This window comes from Acinonyx jubatus, chromosome A2, assembly GCF_027475565.1.
Source record: "Acinonyx jubatus isolate Ajub_Pintada_27869175 chromosome A2, VMU_Ajub_asm_v1.0, whole genome shotgun sequence".
NCBI classification, from domain to species: Eukaryota; Metazoa; Chordata; class Mammalia; order Carnivora; family Felidae; genus Acinonyx; species Acinonyx jubatus.
In genome coordinates, this window is record NC_069383.1 from 142770385 (window position 1) to 142795833 (window position 25449).

The 25449-nt window shown below is 43.6% G+C and overlaps 1 protein-coding gene across 7 annotated transcripts in view; it reads right to left on the minus strand.

The window, feature by feature from the left end:
• The window catches only part of CACNA2D3 (calcium voltage-gated channel auxiliary subunit alpha2delta 3), a 1033852-nt gene that overhangs the window by 46711 nt on the left and 961692 nt on the right, over positions 1-25449 (minus strand). For all 7 annotated transcript variants that reach the window (XM_053220354.1, XM_053220357.1, XM_053220355.1 and 4 more), the window contains 4 exons: positions 16632-16707; positions 13950-14002; positions 12373-12428; positions 3549-3660 (listed from right to left, as the gene is read on the minus strand). In XM_053220354.1, the coding sequence (XP_053076329.1) occupies positions 3549-3660; positions 12373-12428; positions 13950-14002; positions 16632-16707 (297 nt within the window). The remainder of the gene's footprint in view (positions 1-3548; positions 3661-12372; positions 12429-13949; positions 14003-16631; positions 16708-25449) is intronic.

Genomic DNA, 25449 nt, shown 5'->3' on the forward strand with positions numbered 1-25449 from the left:
GAAACTAATTCAGTAGTTGAAAATTTACTCACACAGAAAAGCAATCAAAAAACCTATCAGTCGTTCATAGTTTTATGGGTAAATTTTACCAAACCTAAAAGAAGCAGATAATTTAATCTTACACAAAATGTTTAAGATCCGAGTAATTTTGTGACAATAAGATGACCTTAACAGCAAAGCCTAATGACAGTATATGAAAGGAAAAGTATAACCCAATCTTTTTGAGCACAGATGCAAAAGATTCATATGACATGAACAAATGGACCTAGCAAGATAGTTTTTGTTTTTGTTTTTTGTAATCATGACCATGAAAGACCACCCTGGGAAAGAAAGCATGTTTTCACACTAGATAAGCCATCTACCATTGAAGATACTATAGGGGTGCCTGGGTGGCTCAGTTGGTTAAGCATCAGACTTTTGACTTCTGCTCAGGTCATGATTTCACCATTGTGAGATTGAGCCCCATGTTGGAGTCTACCTGGAATTCTCTCTCTCCCTTTCTTTCTTTCCCTGCTTCGCTCATGCTCTCTTTCTCAAAATAAATAACTAAACATAAAAATGATATTTATAGTATATACGATATATTTCACAGTTTAATTTTTTAAAACATTTTTATTATTGTAACTCAACATCTTAAAATTATTTTAGTAATGGATGTAGAAAAATGTTTTGATAAAATTAACATCCATTCTTTTTTTTTTTTTATTTATTTTTGAGAGAGAGAGAAACAGAGTATGAGCAGGGGATGTGGAGAGAGAGAGGGAGACACAGAATCTGAAACAGGCTCCAGGCTCTGAGCTGTCAGCACAGAGCCTGATGCGGGGCTCAAACCCACAAACCATGAGATCATGACCTGAGCCGAAGTCAGATGCTTAATCGACTGAGCCACCCAGGTGCCCCAACCTCCATTAAAGTTCCAAACAGTAGCAATGAGAGCAACAAACACCCCTGAAGAGGTTTTCTTTAACTTAATAAATGGTTAACTACCAAAAATCTAAAGCAATTCAGGAAATGGATAACCGTTATGGTTGCATAACATTGCAAACATATTTAATGCTCTTGGACTGTGCACTTAAAAACAGTTACAATGGGGGTGCCTGGCTGGCTCAGTCAGGGGAGCATGGGACTCTTCATCTTAGGCTGGTGAGTTCAATCCCCACATGGCTACAGAGATCACTTAACAAACAAAGAAACTTAAAAAGAAAATCATCATCAAAATCTCTTTAACAGTTACAATGGTAAGTTTAATAGTATCAATATTTTACTACAATCTAGAAAACCCAATAGCATACCATATGATATTACTTACATGTGGAATCCAAAAAATAAATCAACAAAACAAAACAAAACTCATAGATGAAGAGAACAGATTGGTGGTTGCCAGAGGGAAAGGGGGTGGAGGGGGATGAAATGGGTGCAGGGAATCGAGAAGTATGAACTTTCAGCACTAAAAGAAGTAAGTCATGAGGATGTAATGTACATCATGGGGAATACAATCAATGACATTGTATTAACTTTGTAAGGTGACATATGGGGGCTAGCTTTATTGTGGTGACTATTTCATAATGTTTACACATGCTGAATCACTAGGTAGTACACCTGAAACTAATATGATATTGTGAGTTATACCTCAATAAAAAAAAAAACCATAGCAAACATCATAGTTAACATGGAATTATTAGAAGAAATTCCTTTTAATTTTTTTAATGTTTATTTTTATTTTTGACAGAGAGACAGAGCATGAGCGGGGGAGGGGCAGAGAGAGAGGGAGACACAGAATCCGAAACAGGCTCCAGGCTCTGAGCGGTCAGCACAGAGCCCGACGCGGGGCTCGAACTCACACTGCAAGATCATGACCTGAGCTGAAGCTGGACGCTCAACCGACTGAGCCACCCAGGTGCCCCAAGAAGAAATTCCTTTAATTGAGGAACAAGATACAGTTGTCTACTTTCACTGCTTCTAGTCAACAATCCTAGTTACTTCTAGGCAACAAAACAGTAAGTATGGAGGTTAGAAGGGAACATTTTCACAAATGATGTTAGTGTGTATGAAAAAAAAGTCCAAGAGAAGCCACACACAAACTATTAAATCTAAAAGAGCATTTAGCAAATGGATACAAGATATTCAACATACAGAAATCAGTGATGTTCTCATATTCTAGGAATTACCAATTAGAAAAGGTAGTTTTAAATGTATGCCATTTCTGCTGGAAGGGAAAACTGTAAGCTTTCAAATTATATATCTAACATAAAATTATAAAACTGTATTAGAAGACCTGTAACTAAGGAGACATACTTAGTTTATAAATGAAAAGTTCCAAGATTATAAAAGATAGCAATTATCTTCAAATTAATCTATAACTCACAGCAATTTTAATCAAAATCATAGCATGATTCATGGAAATTAACAAGCTGATTACAAAATTAATATGAAAGAGTAAAGAGACAAGAATAGCCAAGACAACTTAGATCACTATATGGAAAAGGTATTTGTTCTCTTAAATATCAAGTCATACTATAAGCTATAATAATTAAAGAGATATGGTGTTGGCATCATTACTGACAAATCATAAAACCTAGAAACAGATCTGTGTAGAACTAATCCTATGACACAGGTGCCATAATAAATCAATTAGGAAAAAAAAAAAAAGACCATTCAGTAAGTAGTGCCGGTCAACGGGGCAACTATATTGAAAAAGATGAAATTAGACACTGCCTTATGCCACACACACAAATAAATTCCAGAGGGATTCAAGTCCTAAATGTGAAAATCAACACCTTGAAGTGTTCAGAATAAAAATACATGAGAACACCATTATGATAGGAGGGCAGTGACTAATTTCTTAAGGCACAAAACACACATCATAGAACAGAAGAATAAATTAGACACGAAAATAAAAGTAAAAGAAAATGTCTATGCATCTAAAGACATTATAAAAAGTGAAGAGTCAGATGAAGGAAAAGGAAAACACACATATAAAGCATACAACTGCAAAGAAATCGTATCCAAAACATATGACACCCAAATCAGTAAGAAAAGATTCACCACCCAATAGACAACTGCCGACAGGAATGAAGGGGTAAGAAACTCAGATGATCAATAAAACCATTAAAAAAGGCCCAAACTCAGTAGCAATCAGGGAAATGCCTAGTAAGCTACCAAATTTCATTCCCCATACATCAGATTCTGGTGAATCCTGAAGATTTCGTGCCTTCAGGAAAGACATCTAAGGATCTTTTTCCAATAGACAGCCGAAATGGACAAATGTCAACTGGGGAAACACCATCAGGACTTTTTCCAACCAATGACAAACCTGACTAAAAATTGTATATATTCTAGGATGCATTCGCAAGCACTCTGAATGCTTCCCAGATTCTAAATGATCTCTCTAACAAAGCCAAATGATGTTTCCTCCAAGCTGGTGGAAACGCTTCCTCACACAAGAGGGCAGCCATGTTTCCATCTCTCGCTGTGATCCTGACCACGCCATTCACACTGGCCCATCTGGGAGAGCTCTACACTGAGCAGAAAGGAGGCGGGAGGCTTACTTAGAGCAGTCTTCACAAGCAATGTTCCCTGAGGTTTCCTTGATGGTGCGCTCAGAGACAAACGCTGGATACTCTGTATCACAAGGTTCCAGGGTCTGCTTCAATTTCTGGGCTGCAGGGATAGGGGGAAAAAGAAAAAGATGAAGAACACAGGCACAGGCTTTATTGTGACTGGCAGCCTACAGTAACTCAGAACACAGTTCCGCTTCTGCTGCGCTGTGATTTTTCTAGGCACAGCATAATGCATTATTTTCTAATTAGTCAAGTGATTTCATCTGCCAAGCAACTCTATAAGCTGTAATTCCTCAAGCAGTGTGTTGGCTTCATCCACTATCATTTATGCATCACTAGAATACTTTCTGGGACAACATCAGTCAACGGGTCTCTGCCTTCAGACGTACTTGAACTTAGCAACAACACATATGTATATCTGAATAAATGTATAAAATACAAGTTACACCATATTATTCAGGGTGAGACAAAGGTCATGATGCAATTGTGTGGTTTTATTACAGAAACAAAATTGAAGCATGGAATAGTAAAATACGTAATGTCTTTGAACCACAGCCATGAACCTAATCCTACTATTATGAAGTTCCTTGTCCAGTAATATAGCACTAGATAAGCCTGGTACATAGATGAGCACACAGTAGGCACTTGGTAAAGTCTCCGTGGTTGGTAAAATAATAAACAAGTTATGTCCAGTGGGCACGTTCCAAAACCTCTTTAAGTTTCCTTTTTTTTTTTTTTCAATGTGCAAATTGGGGATAATATAGTTCATCAGTGAGTGATGTGAGAAGTACATGAAACAATATATGTTGAGTACTTAGTACAGTACCTGGAACTTAATGGGTGCTGAGTAAGTATCAGTGAATGATAATAAATAGTGACAACAGTAATAGTAATAAGAATAACACTAGCATTCTAGTGAAGCCATTGTAACATTAAAATGATAAGGATGCTAGATACTAGAACATAGCAGTTAAGGTGAAGACTCTGAAGTCAGAGGAGTTTGGAGTACAAATGCCTGCCCCAATGCTCCCAGCTAATCCTCTGTATCCTCACCTATAAAATGGAAATGCTGATAGTACAGGTTCTTGTTACTCATTAACATCTTACCAGTAGAATGCTCCAATAACCAATAGTTTAGAAACCAAAAGTTTCCAATAACCAAACTTTGTGCAAAGTTTTTGGCTGATGTCTATACAGAAATATAAACACATATTTATAAATATCTAGAATATATAATTTATGTTTTCAACTCCAAAACTCAGTAAGATTTTAACAAAATGATGGGTTGACAAAGTCTCAAGTTGTATTCCAACGACGGTTGGATGTCAGAAGCACGGGTACATGTTTTGTGGAGTGTCTATGTGGAGGCAGCTGCACTAAGCAAGGCATCAAGGGATTACTAAATGCTAAATGAGCATTTGGTAACCACTAGCTATTTGTTGGGTGACCAGGAAGCCGTATTCCAGGCATGTATATCCTAACGTGATTCTTTTTCTTATATAGGCTTTTCACTGAGCTTTAATTATTTTGAGGAAATTGACTGGGGGCTTGGGGTTGAAGCATAATGCATTGTAATTTTTCTTTTTTTTTTCTTTAATTTTTTTAAATGTTTATTTTTGAGAGAGACGGGCAGAGAGGCAGAGCGTGAGCAGGAGAGGGGCAGAGAGTGAGGGAGACACAGAATCTGAACCAGGCTCCAGGCTCTGAGCTGTCAGCATAGAGCCTGACACGGGGATCGAATTCACGGACTGTGAGATCATGACCTGAGCCAAAGTCGGACGTTTAACCGACTAAGCCACCCAGGCACCCCGTAATTTTTCTCATCTAAAACAAAACGAAGTAGATTAAATCAGCTTGTTTATGTAAAATATGTAATTTCTAGAAACTGATCACTGATATGAAGAAAAAATGCCCATATAACTCACTGAGTTGTTCTGAGTAATAAACCGACTAAAGCAGGTACAGCTCTCAACCGAGGGATACATGTACACACTTCCACAAATATGCACGCACATACACACACACACAGCCTTCACGAAATGCTGGCTGCTAGAGAGTGTTCCTATCTACATACCAGGAGTTGGACTAATTACATAGTAACTAAGGGCACAAATCAGGGGTCGTGAATCTTGCCACTGCTGTGTGACATCAGGTGAGTTTAATCTCTATACCTTAGTGTTCTCATCTGTAAAATGGGAATAAGAACACCAACCTCGTGTGGTTGTTTGGGGATCAGATGAATTAATACATGGGAAGTGGCTGGCACAAGGTGAGGCCTATTTAAGTGAACGTGCTGACTGCCACAGGACAGCATGTTACTAGATGGAATCCTCAGAAACTGATGGCCTTTTTGAACCATTGCTTTTTGGTTAGAAAAGGCCGATGGCTACCTTCCCGATGTCTGGCTCCACTGCCAGTACAGCACTGGCAAGTGTCATGCTCCCAAAGGCGTAGGTCCGTCCCCTGTGCCCTGCAGTGCTAGCTGATAGCAAGTGTCATCACGTGCTTGCTGGATAAATGAGTAATTCTCCTAAATGGTGCTTTTCAGGCAATCAGACAAAGGAGATGTAACGTCTCAGGCCCGCATGACAAACTGCCTGCCTTCAGGTGGGAAGGCAAGGTCAGTTTAGGTGGCCAGTGCCCAACAGCAACAACACAGAGAGGCACCTGGTGGGAACGTCATTCACTTCCAAGTTCCCTTTCAGTGCCTCTCTGATTTCCTCAGGGGAACATCTTTGACGGTAGGGAGGTTTCCCCACCTTCCTCTCATTTTCATTTTCTTTCATTTGCTCTCCCCCCCCCCTTTTTTTTTTAACCTAGGAAGGCCACACATAAAACACAGAGATATGGTTACACTTTCCTGACGCTTTTTAATTTCACGATTCTTATGTTTACAATTGATTCCTTTATATAGCAAAGGATAGTAACTTTTGATTTGGGGAAACTTCCTTTTAATGCTTAAATTGTTTGAATTTCAAAAAGTAAGGCCATTAAAACGAAAGAAAGTAAAAAAAAGAAAACAGCACAGATGATAAGAGGCAATAGCACCCATATGCAGATGGCATACGATCACTGAATGACGGTAACGGCCACGTTTATTAAGAAAGTACTCCATGCCAGATGCTGTTCTGCTTTACATGTTTTAATCTATTTAACAGTAAAACATGACAAAAAAAAATAAACTATAAGGTAGGAACAATTGTTTTCTCTGTTTCGCAGGTTAGTGAAAGGAGGAGAGAATTGCATAAATCGCCCCAATTCATCCAGTCAATGTGTGAGTGGATGAGCCAAAATTTGAACTTGGGCTGTCTGCCTCCAGCACACATATATTTAACTGCTCTGTGAAGTTTGGCCAATGAAAGAAGGGAAGAAGGTCTGTGGGGCGGGCTGAGATGGGCAGCACACATGATTTAACTAAGCCCAATAATTGCACCATCTCTAATTGTAATTGTCTGGGCCCAGTTACAATGGAATGAGTCCAGCGCTCTCAATGGTGAGGCTCATTTGGCTCTGATCCTTCCTGGAGATGAAATTCTTGTTCCCTTGACAATTGTAGGGCACCCATACTGATGTGGCCACAAACTGTTGAATCCATGTGCAACACAACTACAGACTGGCTGGAAGTTGCTTGATGTGCTTTTGGGAAACGTGTGAATGATCATATAAAACCATGGCCACATTTAATCTAAATAAGATGGTTTACTACGAAGACCTTCCTTTGTCTGGAGTGTTATGGACACCACATATATTTGCCAGTCACTACCATTTATCTATGGAATTTCGAACCAATAGCTAAGGCTGCCAGTAATCTAACGGGCGCTGTTTTAGCCATTAGGCATTTAAAACTCATTAGCTTACAAAGGCAAAGGTAGAAGCAGTCATGAAGCTCAGCTAGACTGATTCCTTATTTTGCAGAAAACCGGGGTTCAGAGAGCGGACATAGCTTGCCTTGAGCCCCACAGAAAGTGACTCACCATGACCATCATTTACTTAAACACCACCAGCAATGGGGCACCTGGGTGGCTCAGTTAAGCGTCCGACTTCAGCTCAGGTCATGATCTCAAGGTTCATGAGTTTGAGCCCCGCGTCAGGCTCTGTGCTGACAGCTCGGAGCCTGGAGCTTGCTTCAGATTCTGTGTCTCCCTCTCTCTCTGTTCCTCCCCCGTTTGTACTCTCTCTCTCTCTCAAAAACAAATAAACATTAAAAAATTAAAAAAAAAATCACCACCAGCACGTTCACAGCCAATACTCAGTAAGCACTTGCTACACCCCAAACACCATGCTGGGCCCCTCGTGTGGAATTGGTCCTCACCACCAATGTGGAAGGTCTGGGGCTCTCCTGTTCTACAAAATGAAGAAACTATAGTCCAGAGAAATAAAGTCACACCGCCGTGAGTCAGGGAGCCCAGATCTGCTTCTGCATGGTCACGGCCCGGAGCGTCCCTTCCGTGCTGTCACACCGCTCGACGTCCCATCTGGCCAGGACCGGCTGGCTCCAGCTGGAGCCATGACCTACCACTCACTCACAATGCAGCACCCAATGGAGCATCCACACAATTGAATTTCTTTAATTTTCCCTTAGCAACAAATGTCCCTGATGAGAATAACTGACTTGGGTTCACAGTAATTATGGACAGACAACTGGGAATGAATAGAGTTGCCATTTGAAAAGCTCTCCTCGTCTTTTGTCTCTGTGAATGCACCCCCATTCACACTCGGTGCCAGCAAGCTCCATTCTCTCTGTGCAACTTCGCCAAAATGATACCTTTGTGATAATCAAGCAGAAATGGGCTTCCACAGTCCCCTTCATTAAGGAAATGAAGCAGATAAACAGTGTAATTATGGATTCCATTTTTAGCTAAACAAAGATGTATGTCTCAGCACAGGGTCTTTGTCTAGTGAGGGAGTGGTAAATTTAGAATGAAGAAACCTTGCAAGTCAGTATTTCTGTGAAGCTTGAAACTTTTCTCTCCTTATGCTGGGTCTCACATTTACATTTACATTTGACAAAGATCTCCAGCAGCCCTGAGGACGAGTTCATTCACCCGCTTTGATTCCATTTCTTCACCTATAAAATGGAAAACGTCAGCCACGTCCAGCAGAGGGCTATAGGTCCGGACGAGACAGTTCATGTGCTTCACACGGGGGTTCAAGGAAGGCGGGCTGCCTTGCTCGCTGCCACCTAGCTGAGCCCTTGGTTTAGGTCTGAGCCCTCTGTGACCCAGTAGCTGTCTGACTGAAGGAGCTCAGGAAGGTTTAGTGACAAATTCCAGAGGTCCCCACCGCTCAGGAATGCTGAAGGGGTCTGAAGATCATCTAGTGCCAGGACTCTGGAGATGGAAAAGCACTACACTGTACATGGGCCCACCGTGTGGTGACGATAGAATCATGTGGCAAGGTCTTTCCAGTATCTGGGGGAAGGTCTCACGGTGCAGCACAGGGTGACATGACTTGGAAATACCTATGAAAGAACTTGTAGAAAAGCTTCTAAAACAGAAAATGGAGAACTGAGGCATCACATTAGTCCTGTTTGCTAACATTTTGCCCACTGTTGGTCCTGGTACAGGGGGAGCAGGGGAGAGGGGGTGTGGAATTTCAGAACGGGATACATTTGAACTGTATGAACTGCATACATTTCTGTAAGCATCATGAGTGCAAAGACTATATCCTCTTCCTTATTCTTCATCCCCTACCCTCTACCCTTCAGTCTACACCGGGGTTTTGCAGCAGTGGCACTGATGATACTCTGAATAGGATGATTCTTTGTTGCCAGGGACTATGCATCGTAGGATGTTCAGCACTATCCCTGGCTTCTACCCACTACATGTTAGCAGTATCCCCGCTCACCCCACTTGTGACAACCAAAAATGCCTCCGAACATTGCAGTGACTCCTGAGAGAAAAAACTCCCCCTCCCCAGGTTGAAAACCAGTGGTCTAAGCAAGGATTACAGTGACTAGCACACAACAGAAATTCTAAAACTGACCATCAAATCTGAAGGACCAGAACAAGAGCGTGGGCAGGGCCTGTAGCAGCAGGTCACCGGGAAGGGGAGCAGGCTGCGGTCAGAATGGGGGCCATGGTGATGCAGGCTGGCATGAAGAAGTGGGGCATCCTCACGCTCACCGTGGAAGCTCCTTAGAGGAGGTGGGCAGGCACCCGGTTGTGAAGAGGGCGCCAGGAAGCGATCCCCGAAGACGACTGGCCACTGCCCTCAGCACTGAACGCACCCCTGAGAGCGAGCCGCGGTCTCAGCCAAAACAGCCGCCATCGCCCCACATGGGAGCACCACCCACCATGTGTGGAGCACTCTGCTGTGTGCCAGGTCTGCCTGTGGGCTTTGTGTGCACCAACCAACCCATCATTGTCTGTGCTGACCTGCCGGGACACCGGAACCCAGAGAGACTGTGCAACCTGCCCAGAACTAAGCAGCAGCGGGCAGCAGGGGAAGGCTGCCTGATCCCCGACCAGAGCACTTCACCTGGGCAAAACCACCACGTGCTGGCCTCCCGGAGCCAAGCAGAGGGGACTTGTCCCCGGGAACTGGCGGTGCCGTGAGGGCAGCCCTTTGACCCACTTGTGATCCATTCTCTTGGCCTCTACTGATCTTCCTTCTTCCGTTTCTCTCTTTTAATCTCATTTTACTTTTTTCACTCCTAATAGTAAAATTGTGGAAAAACTAGTGGAATAAGAAGAGTAAACAGAAAAAAAGATAGCAAGTGCCCATTTAGCAGGTCCCTTCCCAGCCCTCATTCTCAAATCTGGTGCAATTTTAAACAAAAGCAGGTTCACGCTATAGGTAACATTTCCTTTGGGGGACATAATAGTCTTCTCTTCCTAATTCATATTTTGTTCTGTGCTTACTGAGTCCCCACTGGCTGCTCACCCTATTTATTTAACTCCCTATGCCCCCGTTCCCCCCATCATTGGATGCTTGTCTGGGGTACACACTTGGTATGTTACTTAATTTCATGAGGAGTTTCGATCTTCTTAAAAAGTTTTCAGAAGCAGAATCTTGGTAAAGGTTCTCTCTGCCTCTCTGTGGATGGGCTGTCATTTATTTTGAAACGTCCTTATTGTTCACCTTTAAAGAGTTAACTGTATTTGCAATCATCACTTTCTTAGTGATGCTCATCCTGTCATACCATCCTTTGTTCCCACCCCAGTTTATTTCCTTAGGCTAGATCTCTAGAGGCGGGGTTATGGACATGCAAAGCAGGTACCAACCCAACAAGAAGGGGCAAGTATGGAGCCCACACACTGAGGGTCACCAGGACAGTGTGTGCATGCGTGTGTGAGAAAACAGGGCACAAAGGTGTTGTTCCACTGGGCTGTCAGCTTCTGAGAACAGGGTCAACCCCAAACACGTTTGGGTCAGGTGCACTGTAATCAGAGCCCATTGAGTGCAGCCGGACGCGTGCACCTCTCTGCAGAGGTTGCCCCATGTCATCCTCTAACAAGAAACTAGGGAGGTCCTGGATTTAGGACACATGGTCCTATTTGTAAGTCACAAAGCTACGATGACAGTGGCTAGACAGGTCATACCCGGCAAAGGAAAGATTTGCCAGGGTATTCGGTAAGTAACCCGTGGCATTGAGCACCTACTATGTACTGAGCACCAGTTAGGTGCTAAGGGATACTGATGCCATCCAGAAACTCTGGTTTAGTGCGAAACAAATTGGGACAAGAATGGTGCAGAAACACTGGGGAAGTGTGTGAGCTGACCGGGATGAAAACACGAAGGAAATGCTACTAACTCTTCCTGGAAGAACTGAGAGAGTCCTCACCGACTGGTGTCTCAGGGGATGGGGGAGGAGATGTCAGCACCTGGGAAAGGCTGCTGCATTACTAATCTACCTCTGTGAAAAAGACAGATCATTAAAATAATAATAATAATAATGATAATAATGGCAGTAGTCTAGCCTAATTCTGGTTCCTTGCATCCCAGGGAGGAAAACAGACATGAATGAACGCACACAGGAAAGGAAGAGCAGAGCATATCTGGGAAACAGCAAGTGCCTGAGCAGGTGGGGCGGATGGCTGTGAGACGGCCCTCATTAAAGAGCACGGGTTTTGTAGGGCCCGGGGACTTGACTGTTTATCCCTGTGGTCAACACTGTCTGCACTGTCTTCATAGTTAATTACAGCTACCTGTTTTGAGTCACCACGCTCAGCAGATAGCATGATTTATCATTAAGCACACACACATACGTGATAGGAGATAAATATTATTTATTATGTCTCCCATTTTGCTTAATGTAGGGAAACTGAGTCTTGAAGACATCAGCTAACTTGCTAAAGGCTAACCTCAGAACCACGACTCAAATCCACCTTGTTCTAATTCCACAACTCACACCTCTACAAGAGTTTCCATGAATTATCAAATCGCTGAAGGCTTTTGAGTGGGGAGACTATGACTAGATTTGTATTTTACGAGGCTAATTATAGCAAACAAACAAAAAACTAGAGTGGTTATCCATTCGCTGAGACTGAAAAAGTCAATGTGTCTCCCTTAGATTCTGAGCACTGCTCGCAAGCTTTTTGAAGAATTCACACATGCAGTGTTTGATTGCAAAGTCTTAGTGAAGGAAACAGGTCAGAGTGCACATTCAACACGGGAGGAATGAAACCGTGGCATTTTTGTCAGACTAGATGGTGCTGCGGTCAGCACAAAGGGTGCCTTTCGCTGACTGAGCTGAAAAATCATCACTGGGTCCCGGGTGGTTTATGTGAGCACATCCTTGATGACAAGTGGCCAGTGACCCCAAGGCTTATCAAGTTGAGCTGAGAAACAAGAACGGGCTGCTACTTACCTGTGGCTGTCATATCTGAGTGCCACCAGCTGCAGAGGTTAAATTCCACCAGAAACCTGAACAGGTAATGCAAAAACCCAGTGTTACTCGGTCATCTGCCCCAGACAGAACGGTGGCATTGCTCCCCTCATTTGAAAGAGGAACGTCATTACCCGAAGCTATCAGTATGGATGGTTCTGTTACTATCGAGTTTTCACTGGGCTTTCTCTTCCTTGGGAAAGGCCATTTTATCACCAATGCTAGCCCAACACTGAAAGCGGGTTTACCTAGACTTAATAACTCATTGAGAAATATCCCGCTTGTAGGCAGAAATAGTTTTCCAGTTATAGTGTGAGTCTATAGTAAAAAATCAACTCCGAAGGGCTTCCTCTGCCTTGGTGCAGAAATACAAATAGCATATTCTCTACCGATACTATGATCTGCCATAATAAAGGAAGCTTTCAAAATTTATACTGCAATGCAAACTTGTTCAGCCCTGTGTATGTGTATGTGTGTGTGTGTGTGTGTGTGTGAGTGTGTGTAGGCATAAATGGAACAAACTTCTCTTTATGAAATTACACAATACAACTTCAGAAAAAAAATCACAATCTCTCAACTGCTAGTACAAAGAAATGCAAAAGTAATATAAACCATCCATCCTCCAAGTGAATAGAGATAGATCAAAATTCCATCATTTCTTTTTCAGGCTCATGGCTACTACCTACAGCAACTCACAGTCCATCAAAATCTCACTATTCTCTGTTACTGTTGTTCTCTGCCTCTTAGATACATAACAGAAGTGAATTTGAGTTTGTAATGTTGTTAAATTAATATGGGCTACAATAAAGCGATAAAGACAATGGCTGTTCATCAAATGGTAAGAAATCTGCCTCCAATCCTCAGAAAGTGGAGCCTTAATGGGGAAAATAAGAATCTGAGGGTCGGATACAGCTTGAACAATCTGGTTTCCATGCTCATCCATGGAATGCTTCCCTTTTCTGGGACACAGTGCTTCTGTCATGTGTCCAATACCTCTTCTGGGAGTCACGGCTTTCATCTTTGAGCCATTTCAATCTGACCTAAGTCACAGATGCATCCAGCATCCTCCAAATAGGAACACAGTTTGGCAGAGTAAACAATTAATTCACACCTGAGCAAAGCCCCCACCCCCTGGATCATGACTGCACAAAACCCCTGTCCGGGACAAGCCCCCCCTCTTCTGCACATGCCAGCACATCCAAAGGAGCACAGTGGACAGCCCCAGCAATTTGTTCTTCTGACCACAGCCCACCCAGGCTGCATTAAAAACAGCCAGACATCTATGTTAAATTTAACACTAACCACAATAAATAAATTTGGTTTGTATATTACAAGCTGTTAGTCTGCTAAACAATGACATAAGGGCATAAGCAGTGACCATGAATAACTTAAAGATAATTTTTTGGTCTCAGCTTTCAATACTTGGAGATATTCAATGAGGTTATCTCAGAGTATTCTGAATCCAATGCTAGTTGAAAACACGGAACAGTCTTCCACTTCGCTTTATAATACAAAAGACAAGCAATATTACTTTTAAAAATGCAGCAAGTTATACTTACAAGACAAGTTCTGTCATTATCCATTTTACTGCAGCAAGGAAGGCATGATAAGGCTGAAGAGAAGAATTCAGTACATTGAAAACAATGCATCACATATGAAATGTGTAGTTTAACTTAAGGCTTTACATAAAGACAATGTTATTCTTCTAGAGAGATTGATATCATGTTAAAAAACAGTGAAGCTCTAGCTAAAAGAAGAAAATGGTTGGATACTGTATCCTAAAACTAACATTTTAAAACTTTGAACTCCCCTGTAGTGAGATGTGATTTACAAGTAAAATAAACATGATCTAATATAGGGGTTATCTCTGGGAGGAAAAAGGAAGTTCAGCAAATGATGTTTAAACCTTTACCCTCCAGGGGCTAATATTTTGCAGCCTGATGCTGAGGGGCTCAAGTCATATAACTAATTTCAAATGGTAATTCACAGATCTGCCTCTCAGAAAGGTGATTCCCTGTTCTCCATCACTGGATGTCATTCACTGAAACCAGCAAAAGTTGCATATACTTCATTTTAATGTTGCCCATGAGTTATGTAGGGTTTAAGCTGCCTTTTCTCACACATACATATTTGGACTTGAAAAAAAATGACAACCATATAAACATGTGATTTTATCCTTGCTGAAAATCCCCTGCAACTCTCTAAAGGACGGCAACGACAGCCCAATCTTTATTTGGGAGTATTTTAATTTAAACAAGCAGTTGTATTGTTTACTCTGTGATATTTTCTATGTGGATAATTCAATTTCCTGAATTCTGGAAAATACCAGGCCCCCGTCTCAGTTGGTTCTCTGAATCTACATATGCCAGATATTTGATTAGTGGGTGCACTTTGAGAGGCAATGACACTGGCAAAGCCCTTGCCCCAGAGGGCAGGTCCAGAGAAATCTCGGAACCTTTCGTGGTTGCATTCAGGTGTCAGAGAATTGAAATGACAAATCCTGCTTTCTGAAGCTATGGCTGTTTAATCCTACCCTCTGAGCATTTGGACAGTAAAGACTACAACTAGGAATGGGGGAATTATCCAGCTTTAAGTGAAACAAAAACCGACTTGCATACCTCTAACCATTTTTTTGAAACTTCCCTATTTCAAGCCAGTAAGTAAATGAACAAAACAACAGTAATGACAGTCTACTGGGTTATTCTCAGCCCACAGGGATTTCAGACTGGATCTCTTGCTCTGATTTAATTGAGCATGTCAACATCATTTGGTGAATCACAGGGCTCTCAGGATTAGGGTCAGATAAGGATGTAAACTATTAACTATTTCCTAAAACTAAATGCAACTTGCTGTCCTATGGCTTTGTTATATTTCTTATTGCTTGAAAAACAACCATCTTTTTTCAAAAAGACCCTGGTGGTCAGGCCCTGGGATAGTTCTGTGCCTTTGTACCTGCTGGGATGGGTAGTGACATTTCTGCAGTCCTTGGGTCCCTGGGAGGAGGGACTGAATAGAGGGATTAGGGAGGCTCTGGAGATGGGGAGGGGTGGGGGGGGGCAGCTCCCCCAGGGGCCAGGGGGAAGAGCACTCAAGCATTCGGTGCCAGACGCTGGCTCTATGTATGGGCACACAAAGGGATTATGTAAATACAGGATTAAAAATTTAAATGGCACATTATCATTCAGAAGGGTAAAGCCATTGAGCTTTTAAGCCTAATGATGAAAACATATCTTGGGAACATTTTAGGTCTAGAAATAGTCCTGCTAAAGCTAGCGAAGTTGGATTTGGAAAGACATGTTGATTCTCACTAAAAAGTGGTATTTTTTCAAAGCATTCAACTTTCAGTTCCTAGTTGCCTCTCAGAAATTTTCCAGCTCCAAATCATTTCTTACTCCCTCAGTGTAGGAGAACTGTGTTAAATACTGGGCTTTTAAATAATCCCCTTGCAAGATCTTACAGCTGCAAATGAGAAGGTGTGTGTTTATATCCTAAAAACCAAAATGGCTCATAAATTTTGTGTTTCAAACCAGATTTTAGGTTAATTTTTGGAATTTACAAAATGACATGTGAAGCTTCTATTTATACACATAGGTCGGGTTATATTGAAGTACCTGTAACTGTTTTGTTTTTTTTTTCCCCTGTGTTTTCAGGTGATGGGTGGCCAAACTTACATTGCTTGTACATCGTAAATTATCTTTTCTAACTGGGAGCAAATTATAACGGTTAATTTCTGGCAGTGTGAAAGCCTGCTTCTAGGGATACAACAGCTATATTGATTGGTTCTCAACTGTGACACCACTGATGGAACCAGCTCCAGCAAAAGTGACAAGGAAGCACACCAGCATCCTGATTAGGGTAGAGGATCTATGATCGGAATGTGAATTTATCCACAGGCTCCTCCTAGGTCTCTTCTAGACCAAAGGGAAGATTTCTGCTAAACCAAACTAAATTCTCTTTCATATGGGAGAGAATCCACAAATCTTCTCCTCTTTACTAGCCATCAAAAGAGGGTTGCTGCATTCATTCATCAGTGACTTCAGACCTGCTTGTCATTCATATAATCAATGGGTTTGGGTTTGAATGGAAGTGGTTCTTCTTCACCAGTAAAATCAGGAAGCACTTTAAAACATTCATGGTTTTGCAAAAAGATGAACTTGATTACCCCAAAGATAAAGACCTGCTCGCACACACAGACAGATACAAACGTGCCAATGTTTTGTGGGCGACCACACTGTACTTACATCCAGTAGCCCGCTGGCACTGTCACTGCTGTCCTTGTTGGCCCTGCACATGGCTTGATAGTCATACAGGGTAATTCTGTAGGAGAGAACAGAAAGGAGGGTCACTAAATGGGAAGCTGTGTGTGAACCAGCGCGGTGAACTCACCACACCACCATCAAGTGCAGCAGTGACAAACACAAATAAATACAGGCCTGAAACAGATGACAAATCAGGAACATGCAAAGTCTAGGACTGGAGACACGCGCACATCACACTTGGAACTTGAAGAGGAAGGGAGTAAAGGTACTGGGGTTGAGGGGAGGAGACAGGGATGAGATGAAACAGTCATTTTGGTTTAAACAAGCTTGATCTGCTTGGACTAGGATACTCCAGAGGGACGATGCTGTTCTGAACTGGATTCTGGGCCCTGAAGGGAACCCACTTGGGCCATGTGTCCAGGATTGAGGAAGGCTGGGAAGGACCACTTTGAGTTCAGAATTGGCAGGATCCTCTGACTCTCTTAAGCACTAGGAAACATCCCTGGACCAAGATAAGCACAGCACTTTGACAGCTAGTTGGAAACTAGTTGGCTCCTTGGTTGTAATCCCTACCACTCTCCACTGCCACCACTATACCAGTGACTATATTTTTGCTTTGGAAACAGTGCCATTTATGAAACAAGAAAATGGATTTTTTTTTGTTCAATTGGTGATGAAAGGACAGCTCTCATTCCCAGTTATGACCTTAACTCAACTGCCAAGATATTTCACTCTATAATTGTTCCAGACATTTTAATTCCTCATCAATAACTTTACAAAGAAAGGAGAATGGCACTTTCTGGTAGCAAGTTAAAGGTTCTAGATGGAGCAAACACCTTATCCCACAGGCGACATGCCTTCTCTCCTCCTACCAGCTCCCCTTCCCACTACTCTGGTATCCCAAAAAAGAGACACTTAAGGTCCAGCCTGAATTACGTAACAGCTGCCAGGTGACATGTTAACACTGCAATACAGGAACTTCTAAATGGCTGCAAGGGATGCTCCCTGCAGGAATTCCTTTCTAGAATAATACAATGCTAACCATGGAGCGTACTTAATGCTAGGCTGGGGACGGGCCCTAGAATAGAAGTTTCATGCAGCAGGACTGTTGCTGGCGCAGGGCACTAGCCCAGCACCCAGCATGGAGAAGGCATTCACTTTCAAAAGGGTGAATGCATGAATGATTGTCTGATTGCATGAATCTTGAAGAGATGCCATCACAACTAGATAGAAGAGGTCAAGTTCAAACTAAGAGGAAAAAGCTTCCTCCTCTAGACAATAAGCTGGAAGCATCACACAGACAGATTAACAAAGAACCATCTACGGACACCAAGTAGAAGACCGGCCATGTGCGATCAAATCAATATGGAAACCAGCTCCGGACCAGCATCACATAGGTGTCTTGGGTAGCAGAGTCCAAGAGGGCACCAGTGGTCAACACAATCTCCCAGCAATCTCCCCAAAGCCTCTCCCTCATCAAAACATTTCTTGCAGTCTTGCTCACTGTCCTCTGGCTATTTTCTTTACAGCAGATGCCAGAAGAACCTGTGTTTATTGAGACAGGAATGAAGCCCATGAACCAGCCAAGCACCTGGCTCAGGGAAGTCCCCAAACAACCCTGATGCTGCCCCAGCCACAGAATCACCTGCAGACCACAATGGACGATTGCATTCAGTCCCTGACTGCCCCACTATGCCACAGTCCACACCTCATCTGCAGGATTTCTGCAGGTGTCCCTGAAAGGGCTTTCTAGGACTCGGCAAGAATTATCATTGGCTTCATCCTTTTCATACCACTCAACTCCGTCTCTACAGCTAGAACTCGGGCCAGAGCATGGTGAGAGGCAGCATGGGTTGAGTGGAACGTGCCTGTGTGTGGAGTCTTGTAGACAGACACACAGCATGGCCTTGGTTTGCAAGGTTAGTTTCCAGGTGCCATTATCCAGGGTGTAATCTGAGCAAGATGCTAACCTTCTTCTGAGGCCTCATTTTCTCACTTATAAAATGACTCACAAAGATGTTCTGAGATTTAAATAATCAGACATGTGGAAATATACTGAAATATACTATGTAGTATGCTAGATTTGTTATGATCCTTACGACAAAAGGCCTTATTTTGTTCTTTGTTGGAGTTTGGGACCTTTAAAAATATTTTTTTTAATGTTTATTTATTTTTGAGAGAGAGACAGAGCGTCAGCGGGGTGGGCGCAGACAGAGAGGGAGACACAGAATCTGAAGCAGGCTCCAGGCTCCAAGCTGTCAGCACAGAGCCTGATGTGGGGCTTGAACTCATGAACCATGAGATCATGTCCTGAACTGAAGCTGGACACTTAACCAACTGAGCTACCCAGGGGCCCCTGGAGTTTGGGATCTTAAAGCTATGTTATTCTCAAGGGCTCAAGCGATTGGCAGTGTGGCATAATGGTTAAAACATCAGCTTTGAAGTCAACATCTGAGTTCAAATCCTAACTCGGTCACTTATTACAATGTTGTTTCATCTTGTTTTGCTCTCTCGGTGCCTCAGTCTCATCTGTAAAATGGTGAGAAAAATGGCTACCCTATGGGTTGGTTGTGGAATTAAATGAGATGATAGACAGACACAGTGCGATCAGCCCAGTGTCTGGTACAGAAGAAGCATTCAACAGAAGGCAGGGCTGCAGCTGCTGTTATAATTTATTAGTCTGGTTTTCACTGCCATGATTAATTAATGGGGGTGGTGTTTAATGCAATGGGAATTGACTCAGGCTTTACCCAGTGGGTTAGAGGATGGGCAGGCCTCCGGATTTTCTTAGCTCATTGGCACACACGAGGCAGCATAAAACTCACACTTCATACTGCAGTATAAGACACCTTCTGGTGCCGTACTGGGGTTATCGAGGGATGATGTGGGAACTTCTGTCTGTGGGCTTTACAGCTGAGGACCATCATAACAACAGCTGATGTCTACGGAACTCTACTTAGCAACCATGAGCAAGGTACTCTTGGAAGCACGTTCCTACCAGATAGATTCTAATCATCCCCATTTCACAGAGGGCCAAACCAAGCCTCTGCTAGCCTAAGTAATGTGCCCAAGTTCACACACCTAACAAATGGCAGAGCCAGAATTAGACGGGGGTCAGGCTGAGTCCCCTTCATTCTGCCTTCTGCTCAGTAGCAGTGACTAGAATTCAGCCTGGTGCCCTCTCCCAGTCTCACTGGAATGTCACAGAAAATGCTGCCCAAGATAAGGTCTCAGGACCAAAGTCCAGAATCAACTTTCAAGTCAAGCTGAGGGACTGTCTGGGGTCATCGGGCCAGGGCAGACCAGCTGGCTGCGTTAGCGAGAGCCCCCTTGGTAACCACCCTCACAGGAAGCTTGGGATTCTCCTGGGATCATTTTCAAAGGCTCTGGTTTACTCGGTGAGGCCAAACTCAATTGCTGTGGGGCGGCCTCCAGGCCAGAGATCCTGCCTTTCATTTCACAAGGAAGCTTTCCTGATCCGAGTGCCATTGAGGAGGTTACAAAACAAGCCTTCCCTGTATTCTCCACGCTTAGACAGCTTTAACTAGATGTTGCAGAAAGAGAGACTTCCAGATTATTACCCTTTTTGAAGTGATTTTGTTAGTTTTAAATAACTCCATTTTGTGGCTACCTGTATCCTGTTTGGCTGATTAGAGCTAAAGAACATGATAATTGCCTGCTTTCATTCGGCTCTAAAATAAGCCCCGAGCATCGTGCCCAGCCGAGACCGTGCTGCAGTGCTGCGCTCGCAGTTTATTCTTATTACAGATGGCATGCTTTGGTCCCCACGACACCCCCATGCAGGCTGCCCTGGGAGCTTATCATTAGCATCTCTGTGCCCCTGACGGGTCTCTCTGAGACTCTGACGGAAGGCAGAAGCAGTCTCTGAAGAAGAAACTCAAACTGATACAAAGAAAACCTAGACAGCCTGTGTGCCCCTGTGCACTGTAGGGCCATGGATGACAGGCCCGTGACATGGGGACTTGTTGAAAGCTATTTTGCTGATTCTGCTCCTTTCCAAGGAGACAAAGATCACAACCAAGAAAAATATTTCTTCTAAGAATTAGAAGTTTCCATTTCAGGGGTGCCTAGGTGGCTCAGTCAGTTAAGCGTCCGACTTCAGCTCAGGTCATGATCTCACCGTTCGTGGGTTCAAGCCCTGCACCAGGCTCTGTGCTGACAGCTCAGAGCCTGGAGCCTGCTTCAGATTCTGTGTCTCCCTCTCTCTCTGCCCCTGCCCCGCTTACACTCTGTCTCTGTCTCTCAAAAAGTGAGTAAACGTTAAAAAAAAAAAAGTTTCCATTTCAAAGGCATGAGCACAGTTAATTTAGACTTGTTAGTAACTGTAGGGACCAGCATTTATTAAACACCTACTGTGTGCCCATGAGGCCGGGTTCTTTACCTGTGATGGCTCATAGCATTAGCTCTGGCTACACTATCTGCCTAAACACCAATCCTGAAACAGCTGAATGTTTGCAAATACAGCCCTAAAAACAGGACAGGGAGGCATTCGACATAGACGTTCACTGTATTTACGCAATTTTGAATCTAAAAGTGTAAGAAGCAAAGTGAGTGACTCACTAGGGCAACATGTAAAAATACGTATTCTTTGTTGAACCATAAAGGGTGGTCTCGGGCAGCTTCCAACTTGCAAGTGACAGGGCACGGAGCAGAGACACAGGGCACGGAACAAGGCCACTGTCACCATGGGAAGCCTTACTCGTTCTTACATCTCAGAAAACCAAGAGAGTGGAAAGCTCAATCTGTTGATCTGAGTGTTAACAGAAGGTTCAAAACGTGCTGTCCCTCCCCTCCTTTTCATGCTGGTGGCCGTGTCTTCCCACAGCAACTTCCTACAGAGACTGCACTGCTCCCCAAAGTCAGCCCAGCACACGGAACACAGCAGAGGCGCGGAACCTACATGACCCTGGCCCTACCGCTTTTGAGCCCCTGGCTGGAAATCACTGACACATCGAGTTAACGAGCACCCGTCCTTAGCAGAGAATAAGCGCCATGTGGCCACACTGGCCAGGAGCCCAGCCCACAGGACGCTGGGGCCACCAGAGTCCAGGGCAGAACCCTGAGAAGCGAGCCTCCTTCATCCGATAGATTAAGCAGGCGATCTGTCAGCACCAAAGGCTTTTCATCAACAGGTGCTGATAACATAAAAGGAAGCAAAGTTTCAGAGAGTGGTCGTGCCAGCATCTCACCTAGGTAATAAAAGCAGTAACAATAAGAAATAATCAATTACTTTCTACAGCATGGAAGCATTACCTCTTGTGTCAGGGGCATGGTTACATTTTATAGGAGAGGGAACAGGCTCAGAAGGTGCAATCACTGCTCCGAAGTTATCACAGCTCTACTAAATGGAGGAACCGATTCGGTCCTGAGGCAAAGGATAATGGGTAGGCATGGTGGTAAGAGCACATAACTGACAACTGGTTTGTCCATTCACCTGCTCCTTCCATGAGAATTAGCTCAACTGAAGGGGAAAACGGAATCTCGATGAATGCCACATAGAAAAGATTAAATTTCTTTGGCCTCTTTGTTTAAGAAATAGAAGGAAACAGCTGAATTCTGCTTGGGGAATGAGTTGAAGCAAAACCCATTTGCGGCAAGAAACCTGGATGCTGGGGGGGCTTCCTTGACCTCTGCCAAGTTCATGAATTCACGTCCACATTTCACAGCACTGCATCACAACAATTCCTGTACTGCACGCAGCATGTCAGGACCTCGGGGAGTCGGTGTTCCTGGTGCCATTATTGCCATTGGTCAAACCCCACGGGTGTTATTGAGTGTTGCTGCTTGTATCGCTTGGGGTCAGGCATCATGGACAGATGAATCAGTTGGTGGCTACGACCATTTGTGTTCAGGACTGCACTGGGCATGTGAGGTGTGGGGAGAAACTGGGGAGTTGTAAACAAAGCCTCATCTTGGGAAGATTTTCCAAGTGGATATCACCGGAAACCAGATTCAGTATTTAGAGGATATGTGGGCTGAAGGAACCAGGCACGCTGGATGTGGCCGAGACTACTAGAGTCTCCCAATGTCCATTCTCCTGCTTTGCCAAGCAGAACCCCGGGTTTTTGCTATGTACATTTCCTAGGTTCCTTTGTAGCTAGGTGAGGCTGTGTGGAGTGGGAGTATTGTATGGGACAAAATACTTTATTTTTTTGAAACTTTTTAAATGTTTATTTATTTTTGAGAGAGACAGAGTGTGACCAGGAGAGGGGCAGAGAGAGAGGGAGACACAGAATCCGAAATGGGCTCCAGGCTCTGAGCTTTCAGCAAAGAGCCTGACACGGGGCTCGAACTCACGGACCGTGAGATCATGACCTCGGCCGAAGTCGGATGCTGAACCGACTGAGCCACCCAGGTGCCCCTGGGATAAAATACTTTAATAAATAAACTTTATTTTACTTTAATAAATAATATTTACCTCTTAAAGTAAGTTTTTCTTACTCATTTATTTCTTCCCTCATTTATTTTGAGGGAAAGAGAGGGAGCAGGAGGGACAGAAAGAGAAGGAGAGAGAGAGGATCCTAAGCAGACTCTGCACTGTCAGCACAGAGCCTGATGTGGGGCTCAAACTCACAAACTGTGAGGTCATGACCTGAGCCAAAACCAAGAGTTGGTTGCAACTGACTGAGCCACCCAGGCACTCCTTATTAAAATAAATTTTAATCAAGAAATTTTACTTGGCCTTTTGGACCTCCCTGGATCCTCTTTCTGCCAGCAGAGATTGCAGATGTGATGGCTGGAGCTAAGCAGCTGTATTGGACCATGAAGTAACCTTGAGTTTAAATGCCAATGGAGGAAGGTAGAGAAAAAAGATATGGTCATGGGTCCGTGATGACAACAAATTTGTATTTTCAGACTTCCTTCATGAAAAAGAGAAAAAGGCTCCCATGTTCTCTAGCCCCTTGTTATTCTAGAATTTCCTATTATTTCTAGAACTAACTCCTAACTGATATATTGGACTCTAAGTTTGAGAAACTTTCTTTTACTACCTCTTAGAGCAGAATAAGCATAAATGTGAACAAATATTTCCATAAGAAATACTTCAGTCTGCTCCAACTAGGGGAAAAGACGTGTGGGGATTAGGTAAACGTGGTCTGCCATCTGGAATCTGAGAGACAACAGTTCACATTCCGTGTCCCCCACTCACTACTGTGGGTGAACTTGGACAAGTTACTCACATGCTCAGCCACCACTTGCAGGACTTCATGGTCAAAGGGAAATAATGACAGTAGTAACTTCGTGGAGTTGTTATGGGGATTAATTAAGGTAATACACGTAAACTCCTTGGAATAATGCCCGTCCTGTACTTAATATTCAGTAAATGAGGCCTGCTGCTATTATGATGAGGACGAGGGCAGCGTTCTTCCCGTTGTCATTGGGGATGCTCAGGCAAGCAGCTTGAGGATTTTAAAGAGTGATGCACTGGAATTCTCATGTCTCTGTCTTCCAGAAAGTTTGGCTCAGAAACACACTTGTTCAAGCCAATCTGTCTTCTTGTTCCCTTCAATGCCACCTCTGACAAAGCATACTTCTGTGGAAACGGTCAGGTCAACAGGAAGCCGGGAAGCCATTACATTCATCACATGAGTGTTGAGTACTAGACATTGGGGGGGCAGTCGGCATGAGAGAGCAGCCATCCAAACATAACAGGCTTCTCCTTTCACACTCTCTAGACTGAAAGGCCAGGACATTGGCTGAAATGCAACGTGACTACCAAGGACAGGGAAAGCTGCAGTCACCGGCCAGGGAGCCTGTACGGTTCCATCATGTAGAGACAGGAGAAGACACATCCCAAGTCCTGAAGTCTACCTGACATGTCACCTTTCTAGAAAGGCAATTTAGAGAGCAGAATGAGCCACCACAGGGAATTCTGCACAAGCCAACTATGTTAATGAATGTGTGGTGCGAGGTGAGGAAGACATTCACCAGGCCCCATAGGGAAAATGTGGTGGTGGAGGGGTGAGAGCTCAGGCATGTTGCACCAAGCACATAACACAAACAAAACCGTATAAAGCAAAACACACACAGCCAAGACGGAGAGGACCTATCAGTAGCTCCCAAAGCAAAAACAGATTATTAGCAAGCGGTCCGTTTCTCTGCAAACCAAAGGCCAGGCAGGACTGATTGGTCTTTGCTTCCTCAAGCTGAATTTGATACACAAAGAACAAAGGAAGACCTTTTGGCAGAAACCACAAAGATAAAGTTTGGTAAAAGTACGCATTACTCCATTTAACCCCCACCTGCAGGTATACACATCCTTCTTTCAGTTCTATCTTGCTACTGAGAAAACTGAAAGTTAGTGAGTGAATGCTGACCAATGTCAGACAACTCCAAAGTGGACAGCACCTGTAATGGTACCCTGGTGCTCTTAACTTAGTATGTCTTGACCCTAGCCATACATGAGAAGCACGTGGATGCTTTCAAAGAGCATACGTGCCTGGGCTCCATTCCCCAGATGAATTTCATATGAATCTTTGGAGGTGCAGCCTGAGCACAGGCGTGTTTTAACAGCTCTCCAGTGAGGGGTACCTGGGTGGGTTGAGCAGCTGACTCTTGATCTCAGCTTAGGTCACGATCCCAGGGTTGTGGAATCTAGCCCCACATGGGGCTCTGCACTGAACTTGGAGCCTGCTTGGGATATTCTGTCTCTCTCTCTCTCTCTCTCCCCCTCCCCTTCTGCCCCCCTTCCCTGCTTGAATGCTTTTTCTCTCTTTAGAAAGAAAGAAAGAAAGAAAGAAAGAAAGAAAGAAAGAAAGAAAGAAAGAAAGAAAGAAAGAAA